At 47.9% G+C, this 16,730-nt stretch overlaps 1 protein-coding gene across 1 annotated transcript; it reads left to right on the forward strand.

Moving 5' to 3' along the window:
* The first annotated feature begins 12,273 nt into the window (after nt 1-12,273).
* LOC117845894 (uncharacterized) lies at nt 12,274-15,776 on the forward strand. Its single transcript, XM_034726973.2, has 8 exons — nt 12,274-12,664; nt 12,760-12,890; nt 13,015-13,202; nt 13,307-13,591; nt 13,731-13,789; nt 14,193-14,229; nt 14,342-14,413; nt 14,688-15,776. The coding sequence occupies exons 1-8, from the start codon at nt 12,577-12,579 to the stop codon at nt 15,442-15,444; spliced, it is 1,617 nt and encodes a 538-aa protein (XP_034582864.1). The 5' UTR covers nt 12,274-12,576; the 3' UTR covers nt 15,445-15,776.
* The last annotated feature ends 954 nt before the right edge of the window (nt 15,777-16,730 follow it).

Raw genomic sequence — 16,730 nt, forward strand, 5'->3', positions numbered from 1 at the left:
CCTCCGTAGATGGAGGAGTCGAGTCATGCTGAACGACTTGTATGCTTGGATCACTATGCAAAGTTCTTCGAGTACGTGGTCTCTTTAATTTCTTCACCACATCCTCCCTTCATTCTAAATTAATTTGTCACTATAGTTTTGTTATAAGTCGAGGTTGTCTAGTTTTGACCAAATTCCTAAAATATATATCAACATCTCAGATAATATACGAAGTGTTCATCTAGAAATGGATTGAAAGTGTAATTTGATAAGCTAACTCTCATGTTGCGGCAATGCTCTTTGGTAACTTTCCTAGCACTTCATCCTACTAGCTTGAATTTAAAGGCAGATACAAAAAAAAAACTTTCCTTGATATTTATGAATTTTTATAAGATAAATTTCTTTGTTCTAAATTAGATATTTTTATATAGGTTTAATATCCTACAAATTTTTCGACTTCTTTGTCTTGAAGGGGTTTATTGGTAGGTGCATATATGTGTAAATTGAAATCCAATGAACTTTCTTGAAAATTATAGGTCTGTAGGATCTCTGGTTGCGCATAGCTAGAGCAAAGAGAGTTGCTACCTGACTCCCCAAGTCAAAATTTGTCAAGTTAGTAAGAAAATCGTGGTTCGACCAGTGATAAAATTTCAGCTGAAATTTTGTGAATTTCGTGAAATTTCGATCTTTTTCAGTGGCGATCAAAATTACTGTTCACCGAAAGGTCATCTTTTTAACCTGGATTTCAGCTGAAATTTTGTGAATTTCGATGATTTTGATGGGGACCGAAAAAAGAGTGAAAACAAAATTGAGAACCCTGGGTCCAACAGAGTTGTTATCTAGCTCTTCATCCTATCCGACTTGCCAAACTTCCCCTCACACTTGCCAAACTTGGCAAGCCAATTTGCCTTGCCAAAGTGTGGGTCCCACATGCAATAATTGTCAAAATGGAAGTGCAAAATAGGGAGGCTACTGTAGTCCGAAATGGAGAGGTTGTTGGAGTGGATGGAGAGTATATATTTTTGAAAGGAAACTAGCTGTTGGGATTTGGAGAGTGAGAAATGGATAGTCTGTTGGAATAAGCAACTTAATATGCAGAGGAATCTTTTTACCAACTTAGATAAAAAATAAAATAAAGAGTTAAAATGGATAGTCTCTTGGAGTTGGAGTTGGAGTTGCTCTTGCTCTGCTTGACAGGCCTCCCGCTACCTTCTTCAGGTCCGCTGATGAGGGGTGGACCCTCTAACCTGGAAGCTGAGCAGCGACGCGAGCAGCGGGGGTCGACGACTTTCTCTCCAACGAGCAAGCGGCCCAGCAAAATGCACCATGGATCCAGGTCGGAACCATTGTAGCTAGGTTGCAGCCCAACGGCATGTTTACACCCGGCGTGCAGTGGTGGTTGGTAACGAGGTTACGTGCCGGTCGCCCAGACGCCGCCGCTGTTGACCGTTCGCTTAATGCTGCAGTCGGGCCGAGGACCGAGGGGCACCTTGTCCCGGATCGTGCCTAGGATCGGATGAACGGACCAGGCACGTATGCTAGCTAGCTTGGCGCAAAGAGCTTTGGCACAGCCACCACTACTAGCACAAATCATAATATAACTGTGTAGTTGTAGTGTTGTAGAGTATCGGTTCTGATCGATCCAAAGCTCGACGTCGTAACGACCTCGAACGAACGAGGCGATCGATCGATCGAGCACCGGCAGTTTTGTATGGTGGCCTGGGGTCTGCTAATTTGCAGTTGGCGTGAGATTGTTATATTTGTTTTCTTTTTCATGGAGAAAGAGAGAAAGAGGCTGATGGTGTCGTTGTTGCGTGGTGGACACAACCAACGACGGTTAGACATGGTTCTATCTCTAAGACTATAGATATCATCTAAAAGACCCTGCATACTAACTACTAAGACTATTTTTTCAATAAACTATCTCCAAGATTGTCTCTTGTTGCTTTTACTTAACGAGACTACATGCGTATATATAGAAAGAAGATGATGAAGAGTCAGCGAAAAGTTAGCAGTCGGCATCTTGGAGCCTTGTTTTTCTAAGTGAGACCGGCCAGCGTGGGAATAGGAGATAGCTCAATTGTTTTCCTTCTTTCTTGTCCTTACACATAGGACATAAAGATGATATGTACTTGTATATGCTAAGAGATAGTAAAGCATGCACATTTGAAGGAGTTCCTAAAACACCAAAAGTAATCTTGCGCACACTCGGAGACAAAAAAAAAAGAAGAAGAAGCGTGTGCGCCGTGCTGCTACAGCATCGCAAACGCTATATTTATCGTGAAGCTACCGGAGCGCTCATGCAACGCCGCTCGGTGCTAGAAGAAGAAGCTGACGAACCGGGCTGCTTGGGAGGAATTCTTCCAAAATGGCTTCACTAGTGAAGCCAAAAATAGTGGTTTTATCTGACTTCTAGGTCATTTTAACCTCAGCTTACAAAACGGCTTCACACTACAATACCTCATTTTGCGTAAAATAGGTGAAGCTGAAGCCGAAATAAGCTCTCCCAAACGGAGCCTTAGTGTTTTTGGGTGTTTGGAGAGGGCTTCACGGCTTAAAAGGCTTAAAGGGATATCTAGCTGTGGATCAAGAGCGGTGAGGTGAGATGATGGAGGCATCATTTGCCAAGTGGTAAGTGACCACTGGTGAATAGTGTTAGCGATATGAGTTAACAATAGAAGAAGTAATGGTAGATAAAATGGAAGTCATGGGTGGTCATGGGTGGTCATGGTGCGGGCGTCTATAGAGATGCCATCGGATGAGGAGGGAGACGAGTTATGGGGGTGGTAGATTGAAGCTTCGGTGATCAGAGGTGGATCTAGATCTGGAAAAAAATGGGAGAGTCATCTTTTTTTCAAGGAAAAAGAGTGCATTCCATTAATTAATCAAATATAGGATTACAATCAAGTTTGAGAAGCTCATTTACACAACTAGGGGCCCTCATTCTCCAGACAGCACAATTTGTTATAAGTTTTGCTAATTGAGCTAACTCATAAGCCACTCTATTGCACTCTCTCCCAATTTTTCTAACTCTCACCTGCAGCAATAGTGTCATACTTGCCTTTAGCTCCTTAACTATGTTGGTGATGCCTGACCTGTTAACACCCATCTCATGCAGCACTTTCACAATGTTCAAGCAGTCTGATTCAATGATCGTAGGCTTGTTGATCCATTCAGCGGCTAACTGGATACCCTCCAGGCATGCTTCTACTTATGCTACTTCCACTAATGCACAATTTTAGATGATCTTCCATGCCGAGAGCAATGGCTATCCCATATGGTCCCTAATGATGACACCGACTGAGGGATATGGGTACCCCATGGGTCCCTACCGACCAGGATACTGGCCGGACTTGATAAGTGGGCCCGCCCAACTAGGGCGTGCAGGCCGAGCACATGAAGATACTTGGAGTCATGTCAAGGCAACAAGACAATTCAAATCTACTCGGTTATCGTGGAACGCGTGTTGTAATTCGACTCAGATTACCTTCCATGTAACTACTGAGTAGATTAGATTTAGACCGACTTGTAACCTAAGGTCATCAGTCTATATAAGGCGGTCTAGGGCACCCCCCGAGGGTATCCTAACTTTTCCACGCACCAACGCAAAGCAATACAATCTAGCATACAGGACGTAGGGTATTACTCTTTGGAGGTCTGAACCTGTCTAAAACCCTCATGTCCCTTGTGTTCTCGCGATCACCTTCGAGTTCTTGGTTTCACAATCGCCTCCACTTACAAATCAACCACTTGGGTAACCCTCTGGTGGACTGTCAGGCTTATAAATCTGATACAATACTAGCCTCCCTCGATGCAGATTGAAAGGCGGCAATGATGTTTAGCTTCACCCACTCCTCAGGTGGCAATAACCAATTCTCCTTCCTGCTTTTAGGACTCTGGTTCTTCATTCATTTCAGTGACCAATCATTGATCACTGGATCCTTCCCTTTCACATTCTCCTATTTGGCATCCAGCCCTGTACCAATCAGAGCTGTCTTGGAGGAGTCGCCGATCTCAAGGTCAATGGCTTTGAAGTCCAAATCACTCGCCGGCTTGAATTTAGTGGCTCCCGACTTGTTCTCCGGGATTTCAAATTCTGTCGGGGAGAGGTTTTTTGAAGCGGTGAAGACTTGTTGTATCGAGCTGGGTACTTGAGTAGTTGCCGCCAACTCAACAGCTTCTGTGTCGCATTTGGATGATCTTCGTAAGTCTCCATGGAGGGAGAGTACTCCCTTGGGTCCTGGCATCCTCAGGAGCAGGTAAACATTGTGTGGGATTACCATGAATTTGGCCAGCGCTGGTCTTCCGAGGATAGCGTGATAAGAAGTCTCGAAGTCCGGTAGTGTTCTTTGGTTCCGAAAATAACCGGTAGGACTACTTGTCCGAGCGGTATAGCTGCATTGCCTGGGACGATCCCATAGAATGGGGAGTTCGTTGGGGTAAGCATGTTAGTAATGTCAAGGCTCATCTTCTTTAGAGTTGTGGAGAAAATGACATTGACGCTACTGCCACCATCGATGAGTAATTTGGTGAGTCTTGAGCCAGCGACAACTGGGTCCAGGACGAGGGGGAACCATCCTAGTTCTGAGAAACTTGTCCATTGGTCTTTCCTGAAGAAGGTAATCTGTACCTCGGACCACTTGAGGGGTGTCGGAGTAGCGGGCTCAATGGACATGATCTCTCTGAGTATTACTTTTTGGGACCGCTTAGAGGAAGTGACTGGGATCCCGCCAAAGATGATGTAGACGGTCTAGGATGGGGTTTGGAATTTGTTGTCGCCGTCTTCGCCTTCGTCTACCTTGTCTTTCCCCTTGTCATTGTTATTGTTTGCGGGTTTTGCAAGTATTTCATTACCCTGCGCAGGCTGTAACAATCTATTGCAGCGTGCTTGCTGTGCGGGTGTTATGGGAACTGCTTTTCTAGCAGTTCGCTGAATGCGAACCTATCTTCATTTCTGTTGGACCCTTTCTTACTTGAGTTTGTCATTGTTGTGACACTATTTCCAGGCTCGCACTTGCGATTTTGGTTGCCCGAGTAGTTATTTCGGTGATCGCTGTTACGGTTCCTGTCATGCTCTTGGTTGTTGCCGTGATAATTGTTGTTGTCACGGCCACGATTGTGGCTTGAGTCAAACCTCTCGTGTTCTTTATCCTCCTCGTCTGCCCATGCCTAGGCCATGATCTTGATTGCCTTGACATCCACGGGGCGACGCCTACCGAAGTCTTGGAACATGCGGCGATCATAGAGGCCATTTTGGAAGCATTCTATAACGTCTGGTTCTGAGATGTCCACAAATGTGGCCTTTTTATCAAAGAAATGTCATAGATAGCTGCGTAGTGATTCATCTCGTTGCTGCTTGACTTGTGCTAATTTGATCCTATTACCGGAGCGTTGCATTGCCCCTGCGTAGTTGCTAGTGAAAGCTCGTTTCAAGTCTTGCCAGGAGTTGATGGAATTGGGCTTTAAGGATTTGAGCCAGGTCAGTGGCGCAGCTTCCATGCATACAGGAAAGTAGATGACCTTTGTGTCGTCAGTCCCCCCTGCAGCCTAGACCGCCAGCGAGTAGCTGCAGAGCCACTGAACTAGATCTTGTTTGCCATCGTACTTGGAGATACCCAAGGTTTGAATTTTTCTGGTAAGATTGTACTCCTAACCCGACTTGTAAAGGTGGGAAAGTGATCATTGTCATCACCCTAGTAATCTTCTTCGAGTTCATGCTCCCAACGTCAGTTGTTGATGATGTTGCGTGCATCACGGTTGCTGTTGATTTTATTCCTGAGATCACCATCGATGATCAAGGGTTCGGGGTCAGTTCTATGGTGGCGAGCGCCTCCCCTAGAAGCTGTTCGACTACCCTCAGGCGCACCTCTGTGTTGTCTTGGACTTTCGAGTACATCTCTGTTTTGCCTTGGAGCCCCAATTGTGCTCCCGTATTGTCTGGCGTCTTCGCGTGGTCGAGCTAAAGGTCATGTGTGGTCTCTGCTGCTGCCATGCTGACTACGCCCCGACGGGGTGCGAGATACCGATGGAATTGGAGTCGCTCTATCGAGTAGTTCATAAGCGTGTTCCGCCAATTGAGCTATCAGAGTACTGTACTTGTCTTGAGGCATAGCACGAGTAATGAGGTCGATGGAGGCAATAGTGACGAGTGGCGTATTGTGTTGTCGCATTTGCACTGCTTCGAATGCTCTTTCGAGGTTCATAATTAGGAGCTGGGCGGCTAGTTGAAGACATTGTTCTGCTCTCTGCGCATTTCTTGCCCTCCGTCGAGTCCTTTGACTTTCAGTTTCTTCAACAATGTTGGCAGATAATTCATCTTGTGACACATCATCTGGGTGATGCTCTCGTCGGGGGGTTCTTGGGTGATGTTGTTCACCTTCTTTCCCATTTGTAATTAAAGCGAAAAGTTCTCTTTCTGGACTATAACTGTCAGAGCTTGAGGTAATGACTTCTGTAGAGCCATCTTCTTCATAGATTGGTGACAGGGGTGTTCCCTCTTGGTATGGTAGTATCTCAAGGTTGGCGATCATCCGTGACTCGTCATTCTAGTCAAGGAACGATGGCTTCATGCCTGGCCAGTAGACGAATCTGCCTTGGGGATTTGAAGTAATCACCAGACCCTGCTGTGGACCTGATAAAGGGATTTCTTTGATGGAATTCGAGTAGAAGTCAAGGTTGTGGTCTTCAATCGTCTCCAATCCGGATTGTGACTTGGAGAGAGTTGCTTGATAAACCAAAGCCGCGTCTTGGAGTCCAAATGAGAATTGACTCAGAGTTTGATTCGGTCCACACGATGACTTGGTTGCCTGCTCGTGGGAGCCAGTCCGAGTTGTTGTAGAGTCCAAGTTGTAATCGAGCTCGTTGTTGGTCAGATTGAAAATTTTGCTGAATTTCTCGATGAAATCCTCCGTAGCTTGTCGACGAAGAGTGACGTCGAGTTGCTTCTTCTCCGGGGCCTCTGCGATGTAGCGGTGGAAACCTCTAGCGCCATTGGCGATGAAGACCTAGGAGCCAAAAACAAACGTCGCGCTAGCTTCGAACGCGATCGTAGGCTTGATGATGATTTGAGCCATTGAACTCGCCTGGAGAATTTTAGCGACTTCCCCTACCTGGCGCGCCAGCTGTCGGTGTTTTAATCCGGCAACCTACCAAGGGAATCCCCAAGATAGAGTTTTGGTTGGTGGGTGTCATCAAAATTAGGAGCTCGATAATGTACGTAGATACGCGATTTATATAGGTTCGGGTCGCTAGATAGCGTAATACCCTACATCATATGTGTCGTTTTGCTTGTATTGGGTTGAACTTGTTTGGAGGGGGTCCCTGCCTGCCCTTATATTTCGAGGAAGCAGGGTTATAGGGTAGTTGTTTTACAAGAGTACTAGTTGGATACGACTATAGAGTTCTACTATAACTCAGAGGAGTAGTTTCCTTGTTTATAACTTGTCTCCTGGTAGTTCATGTAGACTACACCACCCTGTACCGTAGTCTCCATGTCCTGATATGTTTTGGTGTACTTCTCCTTGTATGGATCCGTATGAACCTTTAGGTGGGTCCATGGATGTATGCCCGACAGTGTCCATTCTTGATCCTTCTATTTCCATCATGCCTCCTATACATGCGCCACCTACACCACCACCTTCATATGCGCCGCCTACACCTCCTCCATCACCTTCCCATACGCCACCTACACCGCCACCACCTCCACCTCGTCCTTTTTCAAAACAACCTATCACACATTTTTTCAGTAGTCGTCGTCCAAAAACCTCCCACCGAACATCCTTCTACTTCTTTCACCTTGGCCAGTCCTGATGTGCCCGTTGTTGATAGTCCTAATAATAATATTGATGAGTCACATATTGTTTCTAATGAGACAGAGGCTGGTCCATGATATAATCTACGAGATCGTAGTACTATTTGTCCTGAAGACAAGTATGGTTTTTCCCATGTGACTACTGCTGTTGTTGAGCCAGTCACTTATCATGAAGCTGCTAGTATTCCAGAGTGGCAGCTTGCTATGTCTCAGGAGCTCGCTGCCCTTGATCGTACAAGAACTTGGGATCTTGTTCCATTACCATCCCATGCTATGCCTATCACATCTAAGCGGGTCTTCAAAATTAAGACCAAGTCAGATGGTTCCATCGAGAGATATAAAGCTCGTCTTGTTGCAAGAGGTTTTCAACAGACTCAAAGATGAGATCATGATGAGACATTTGCTCCAATTGCTCATATGACTACTGTTCGAACTTTGATTGCAGTGGCTGCCACTTCTTCATGGACTATCTCTCAGATGGATGTTAAGAATGCTTTTCTTCATGGTGATTTGCATGAGGAAGTTCATATGCAACCACCCCCAGGTGTTGATGCTCCTTTAGCATATGTCTGTCGTCTTCGCCGAGCTTTATATGGTCTTAAGCAGGCTCCGCGTGCCTAGTTTGAGCGTTTTGTCTCTGTGATACATGTTGCTGGTTTTACACCTAGTGCTCATGACCCTGCCTTATTTATTCATCTCTCTCCACACGGCCGTACTTTTCTTCTTCTATACGTCGACGATATGTTGATTACGGGTGATGATGCGGAACACATTTCTGTTTTGAAAAAGCAACTTGGTGAGCAATTTCAGATGTCAGATCTGGGTCCTCTGAGTTATTTCTTGGGGATTGAGGTTCAGCACTCCAAAGAGATACTTTCTCTCTCAGTCTAAATACATAGAGGATCTTCTTGGTCGTTCAAGCATTAGTGATAATCGGACGGCTGCCACACCTATGGATCTACACCTGCAACTTCATCCTACTGATGGTACACCTCTTGAGGATCCCTCTCAATGTCGGCATATTGTGGGCAGTCTTTTTTTATCTTACTGTCACTAGACCTGATATTGCTCATGATGTCCATATTTTGAGTCAGTTTGTGAGTGCTCCTACCTCTGTTCACTTTGGACATTTACTTCGTGTGCTGAGATACTTAAGGGGGACCTCATCTCAATGTTTGTTTTATGCTCATGCTAGTCCGCTTCAGTTTCATGCTTACTCGAACTCCACTTGGGCGGGTGACCCAACAGATCGTCATTCTATCACAAGTTACTGCATTATTCTTGTCTTATCTCCTCTTGCTTGGAAGTCTAAGAAGGAAGCAGTTGTATCTCGGTCTAGTACAGAGGCCGAACTTCGAGCATTGGCTACTACTACTGCAGAAATTGTATGTTTCGATGGTTGTTAGCTGATTTTGGTATTTCTTGTGATGCCGTCACACCTCTTCTCTATGATAATACAGGAGCCATACAAATTGCCAATGATCCTGTGAAGCATGAACTTACAAGCATATTGGAGTTGATGCCTTCTTTACTCGATCCCATTGTCATCAGAAAACCATTGCTCTACAGTATGTGCCCTCTGAGTTGCAGTTAGCGGATTTCTTACTAAAGCATAAACTCGAGAGCAGCATCGGCTTCACCTGCTCAAACTCAACGCTTCAGATCCTCCACTTCCACCTTGAGTTTGAAGGGGGTTTTAAATATATAAAATCTCTCTATATTCTCATGAGGCTCTCCAGATTCCCATTAGACTCTCTATATTCCTATATGGCTCTCTATAAATGTATGGTCATCTCTACAGATAGCGGTCTTCTCTTTTCTCAAATCTCCAAGGTTAGTAACACTTTCATCCTCATTCTCTTGCTTCATCAACCCCACTACATCCTGCTTAACATTTTCCAGTAAATGTCTCTACATGTTTAGAGCTTGACTTAGTAAACAAGTCGTCCCAACCTCCTGATCTTTAAGCCCTTTAAGGGATATTTCCACTGTAGCATTTAATTGCACCACACTCTTCTTACTTTTCCCATTTTTCTTGGTGTCTTTAGAAATTTAGCCTTCGCTTCTTCTCCTACAATTCCCCTTTGGATCCTAGCCTTTTATTGGGCATCTAGTCTAACAACAAATATTTACATGACATCTCCTGGATTTTAACAACCGGTTCAATCACAGTAGCCTACCCCGACGGCAAAGAGCCAACATCCAGTGAGTCAAACTCACTACTCCTCGAGCATCTTGCCTTCTAATTAAATCCTTCTGGGTTGTCTCTGTCCACAAGCCTTGGCAAGTTCATCTGTATCTCCTTCTGTCCTTATCCTCCCTCCCTGACCTCTTCATTGTAGGCACATTTAGTGCCACACATGAAAGCATTCTTGCTTGATGTACAATCATGAGGTGAGCACATACCAAAACATACACGAAACTTCTGGTTCCCACTTATATTCATTACTCCATTCACCTATCTTTGGAAAGCAGGTGAAATGATCGTAATAATCTTAGCATCCTTCTTTGGTGATGTGCGCACCCATTTTCCAAAATTAGCCACCTTTTCTCCCATCTCCTTCTCAGGGTAATCTCGTTTCATGTGCCAAATGAAACAACAGTTAAAGCATAAAGATTGCACACTCTCGTACTGCACATCGAGATCCATTACCTACTTTCCTGAAAACATAAACTTCAACCATGGTGGATATGCATACTTCACATGTAAAGATACTTTTACAATCCCTCCCACCTACTGTACATCTCCCAGCTTAACTCTCATGAATTTTCCATAGTGTCCGTCCATCAACACTTTTGGCAGGTCACTACTCCTACACCATAATGCAATTGATTCAAAAGCCACCTCTGATAGACGTTGCAATCCATTGATGTGCACAAAGATTAGCATGTCTCCCCTGTACTTCCATGGCCTTCCTTTAAGCACATGCTTAAAAAACCTCCTCCAAGCCAAAATCCGTAAGAAACTTGTTACCACCCAAATCCCTCGTGGAAATTGGCTCCGTCAAACCCCATCCTGTGCCCATATCCATGAGCATAGTATGTTGAACGCAGTTCTGGTCCGAATAGTATCTTCCGATCGCTAACCACTTCCTCACCTCCTCCACATCCCCCAGATCAATCTCAATGGCATCTTCCTCTTCCTCCTGCAACTTCTTGATGAAAAGTGCCAGCAAAAGTCCACCAGACACCTTGAGGCAATTTAACAAACACCTTATATGCAGGGTGGAACAAGGTTCAAAATGAGTTAGCGATAATAGTTGATTTTGGAGGTAGATCTTCTCTCCATTTATGGATTCATCTTCTCCCTTGCAACCTGCCTCAAGACACCTCAAATTACTACCTGTAAACAACTATATGTTTTCCTTTTTTAAAAGTGCAAGGGCCGTGACTTCCTTCCTCTCTTCATGAAGGGCTTTAGCAGCACCAGGTTGTGATTGTGGCTAGCTCCTAGGGCTCGGATCAGGTGGCATCTTGTACACATCTTCAAGAATGCTAGCTACTTTGATCTTCAGACCGTCTACTCTCTTTCTTAGGACCCGTAGTCAATCTACAAGGTTACTTGATATTTTGGCGGCTCTATTGCCTCTGGTCTGGGTTCTAGCATGATCTTGTGATTTTGCTCGGATAGGGTTGTTGCTTTCGCTCTTGGGGTTCGATTTCTGTTGGTTTCGGGTTTCAAGGGATTGGCTGTGTCGATTTGTGGAAAGAAATTTTAGATCACCTCTGGTATCGCCTGGGAGAGGAACGAACATCGCGGTTCCTCACCTTTCAAGTACTTCTTCTGGCCTACACCCCTTGAAGACGCGCAAAGGGGAAAGATGGAGAGAGGGGCATGACAACGGTACCATGCATTGAGTTAGGATGGGGGTTGGCAAAATGTGAAGGTTAGGTTGCTCAACCCATGGTAACATAGGCAAGGGAAGATCTTGGAGAACTGGGCGAAGCTCACCGAGAGGGTCATCTTCCTTTTCCTCCTTTCTCTCTTTCTCCTCTTCTTCCTTCTCCTTTTCACCTTCTTCCACTTAGCTCCCTTCGGCCGTACGGGAACAGGGGAGCTCCAGCTCCATGTTGGATCCGTACGGTAGGGAAAGAAGAGGAGGATAAGAAAACCCTTCCATAAATTAAAATTAGCAGTATCATCCATGTAGTTTTGAAAATTTCTTATGTGTTGCCTCATTTATAATCAGAAATTAATGCGATTAATCACGTCCCGTCACAGGGCACGGAGCCCGATCCTCCCACGCAAACGTCAACTGCAATTGTGCATGCACGCACTACTGCTCCGCCCCGCCCGCGAACCGCGTCATGAATCCCGGAACGCGCAACAAATATTCCGCCAACAACATGCGGCGGCACGTACTGCTCCACTCGGTTCCCGTTTGAATTTCGCGTCCATTTCTTGACCGCACTCTTTTTATAAAAAAATCGAAACTTTTTTCCCTTAAAAAAAAGTACGAGAAAAACGAGCTTTCTCAAGAACCGCGGCCGTTTCCTCGCGAGCAAGCAGTAACGCTCGCTAGCTGTAAGCCTGTAACCTGCCGAAGCCAACACGTCTTCTTCTCGTCGTCGTCGACGTTGTCTTCTTCTATCCCCTGCGTCTTGTTCCCATATCCCCAAGCAACCGAGCATTCCACCGACCAGCCGGACAGTACTCGTCAGGATTTCATGGCCCACGGCACCGTTCTCCTCCCCAGTCCCGCCGTTTGAACTCCGACTCACTGACGCCGTGCTGACCTGCAAGGCTGCAACGAACGACTCGAGCAGGGAACACTCTCCCCACGGCCATGGCGGTGGTCGTGGCGGCGCGTCGCGCGACTCCCCTCGTCCTGCTCTTCCTCGTCTCCGCGTCCTTGTTCCCGGCCGATGCATCAGGTTGGTTTGTTTTCTTTTTCCTTTGATTTTGATGCTTCGAGAATTTGGAAAGGCGTTTAACTTCGGTGAAATGTTCGGATCGTCGTCGTCTTCAGCGGCGGCGGCGGGGCCGGGGGCGAACTTGTCCTTCGTGCTCGCGGCGGAGAAGACGCATCGGAAGGATCCCCTCGACGCGCTGAGGTACTACACCGGCGGGTGGAACATCAGCAACGAGCACTACTGGGCCGTGAGTCCTTCCTCCTTCCGGATCAGATCGATCCTCTCGTTTGTTACGCCTCTCTCCTCGACAATTCCTGGTTTTTTTTATCGATTTCGTTGTTGATTTCCGCGGCGCGATCTCCGTTCCACAGTCGGTCGGCTTCACCGCGGCGCCGGTCTTCGCGGCGGCGGGGGTCTGGTTCGTCGTCTTCGGCATTGCGCTCTTCCTCGCGGGCTGCTGCTTCTGCTGCTGCCCGGGCGGCGGCGCCTCCGACTCGTACTCGCGCGCCTGCCTCGTCGTCTCGCTCCTGCTCCTCCTCGTCGCCACGGCCGCCGCCGCGTAAGTAATCCTCCGATCCCCGCTCATCTCTTCCCCTACATCTCGATCACCGGCGTCGATCAAGTAGAGTACTAACCGGTCTCGTGTCTCGTCATCTATCGCAGCGTCGGGTGCGCCGTGCTGTACGACGGGCAGGGCCGCTTCCACGGCACCATGGCGGCGACGGTGGACTACGTGGTGCGGCAGTCGGGCGACACGGTCGCCAACCTGCGGAGCTTCACGGGCTTCCTCGAGACCGCCAAGGCCGCCGGCGTGGGGCCCGTCACGCTGCCCGACGATGTCAAGGGGAGGATCGACGACGTCGTGCGCAACGTGGGCGCGGCCGCCGACGTGCTCGCCGCCCGCACGTCCAGCAACGCTGCCAAGATCCGCGCCGCCCTGGAGACCGTGTACGTCACCGACCCAAGCATCCATCCCCAGTGCTTTTCTTCTTTCTTGCAAATAAAAAAATCACAAGGACCTGTTCCTAATCATTTTGTCGTTATCTTTTTCGTAAGAGAATAAATTTGTTCTCTTGCTCCATTGCAGAAGGAAGGTTCTGATTGTCGTCGCAGCGGCGATGCTAATCCTTGCTTTTCTTGGCCTTGGTGAGCAAACCTATACTACTTATCCACCTCTTACTGTTTTAGGGCATGTCTCGAATTTTAGCGGAAACAGTTCCGTGCACAATGTCTTTTTAAGCCTGTTTGTCTGAGCTGCAACTTTTGAGCTTTTGAAAAGCTGCTGCTAGCTTTTTTTTTTTCAAAGCCAACACTAATTTTTAGAAGATGTGCTAAAAATACTATAAAAAACGCATAAAACTTAGCTTTTCTGTTTTCCATATAAACTCAGTTTTTCTGGACTTCTAGCTTCTCGGAAGCTGCACGAGAAGTTTACTGTTTGTTTGATTTGTTTGAGCTTCTAGCTTTTCACGCTAAGAAGTTGACAGGAAGCTCAAACAACGCTTTGTTCGTCTCTACGTTTGCTTACAGTGGGGTTGCAATCTTGCAGTGTTCTCGCTTTGTGGATTGGAATCGGTTATCTACGTGTAAGCATCGACACATGGCTTTTTCAATGCTTTGTTACTCGCCAGAGTTCATCTGACGAAAATGCAGCATGAAAATCTGATGCCAAGCCCCCGTTTTTTTACTGACATGCAGGTTGGTGTTTTTCGTGTGGATCCTGGTTGCAGGAACCTTTGTCCTCTGCGGTACTTTTCTCCTCCTTCACAAGTAAGTGCCTTTGCTGTTATACTTACTTAGCTGTTGCTTACAAGTCAGTACTCTCACTACCACTCCAGTTTGGTGGCCACACTACTAATACCTGCCTGAAGAAATTTTCCATTTACACAATGAAATGCTTAGCATACAACCTCTGTATTCGTATTCATACGGAATGACCAAGAATTGTTTTATTCTTATGTTTCGCTCCATGGCTTGGATTGTACTCCATAAGTTGTAACGTGGGTTTAAAGGGAAAGAATGCTTGCGCGTGCCATGTTTGCAGCGTGGTCGGTGACACCTGCGTGGCGATGGGCGAGTGGGTGGCGCACCCGCAGGCGCGCACGGCGCTGGACGACATCCTGCCGTGCGTGGACACCGCGGCGGCGACGGAGGCGCTGGACCGGAGCAAGGAGGTGAACTACCAGCTCGTCGCCGTGCTCAACGGCGCGCTGGCCAACGTCTCCAACCGCGACTTCCCGCCGGGGACACCCCCGCCGCTCAACTACAACCAATCCGGCCCGCCCGTGCCGCGGCTCTGCAACCCCTACACGCCGGACCTCCGCGACCGCGCCTGCGCGCCCGGCGAGCTCACCCTCGACGCCGCGCCGCAGGCCTGGCGGCGCTACGTGTGCGCTTCAACCACCACGGACGCCGCGTCGGGGGCGGAGGTGTGCGCGACGCCCGGCCGCGTCACGCCGTCCATGTACGACCAGCTCGCCGGCGCGGCCAACGTGAGCTACGGGCTCTACCACTACGGGCCGGTGCTGGTGGACCTGGCGGACTGCACGTTCGTCAGGGAGACGTTCGGGTCCATCGGCGGCGACCACTGCCCGGGCCTGCGCCGGTACAGCGGGCAGGTGTTCCGGGGCCTGCTCGGCGCCGCCGTCGCCGTGCTGCTGGCGGTGCTGCTCTGGGTCGTGCACGCGCGGGAGCGGCGGCGGAGGAGCGAGGCCAGGGAGCTCCTCCTGGCGCCGCCGCCGTACAAGTTCCCCGTGGAGGAGAGGGCGTTTCTCAAGAGCCCGGCGAGGCAGTACATGTGAAGATGAATCGCATGTAGCATCAGCTAGCTTGATTAGGCTCGTATTATACTTATACCTGTACATTGCATTCAAGTCGTCGGCATTAGTGTTTTATGTACGAAACACTATGCAATTTCGATAATTCTGGCGACTACATTATACAGTGATCCTATAGTACAAAATTTCTCCGAAGAGAGAACATCATCATCACCGGTACTCTTGCTGAGAGAATGGTGCGGTTTGCAAGGGGACCTAGTGGGAACGATGAGAGGCTGACTGGTGGGCCCATGTTTAGCACATGTCCATAGTGCCCGCATTACATGAGGGAAAAAAGAAAAGCCTCTTAACAATTTTGTCCTGCACTGAACTTTTTCAATCTTGCGATTGCTTATTGTTCCATATCTTCTTTCCTTTGGATAAACACCCCTCTTCTGTAGGATCTCCCTTTGCAGTTTTATCCCTTTGTGCCACGAAACAAGGAGGCCGTTGCACTCAACAGCCACGAAAAATTCTCTGCCCGAGAGCATGCAGCACGCACATTAGGATCTACTACTAAGGGGGTCGACATTGACATCACCACTTTGATCAAACACTCGCGATGAGCTCCTCCTCTCCTCCGTGCTCCAAGGCCGCCGGCGCGCCGCCGCCGGCCAGTAAGTACTGCCTGTGCGCGCCGACGACGCACCCGGGCTCGTTCCGGTGCAGGCTGCACCGGTCGACGGCGGAGGCCAAGGCGACTCCGGGGGCAGATCATGAGGCGACGGAAGCGGCGGCCGCGGCCGCGGTCGCGCGCGAACTCCTCGAGCGGATAGCGCGGAAGCCGAGGCGGCAGGGTGTGGCTGTGACTGGGACTTTCCGGCCAGGACCTTCGAGACTGGGAGCCACCGCCACCGCCACCGCCATGGATGACTAGCTAGTAGGGCTCGGTAGAGTGCCCGCCATGTCGTGCCATGATATGTGGTTTGGACGAGCAGTCTTCTGTTTGTTTCTGTACATGTACTTGAGTTCTGACCATAAGTACAGTGTACTCCCTCCGTCTATTTGGCCATATTTGACAGCTAATTAATGATCGCATGCACATGTACATAAGTAATGACTTGATTTTGAGAGAGATTTTGAATCCCAGAAAATTATTTGTTTTTTAACAAATTTTGAATCAAGAATGACTTTGTTTTTCTTCAACGGAGGGAGTAGGCAAGGTTTGGTTCCAAACAGTCTAGATCTTCGTCAGGGTTTGATAGGCGCAAACTGCAAATACTTGAATCCCAGGGTGGGCGATTTTGGTAGGCACTGTCTCTGTCGTCCGG

The sequence above is a fragment of the Setaria viridis genome, chromosome 1 (genome assembly GCF_005286985.2).
Source record: "Setaria viridis chromosome 1, Setaria_viridis_v4.0, whole genome shotgun sequence".
In the NCBI taxonomy this organism is placed as follows: domain Eukaryota; kingdom Viridiplantae; phylum Streptophyta; class Magnoliopsida; order Poales; family Poaceae; genus Setaria; species Setaria viridis.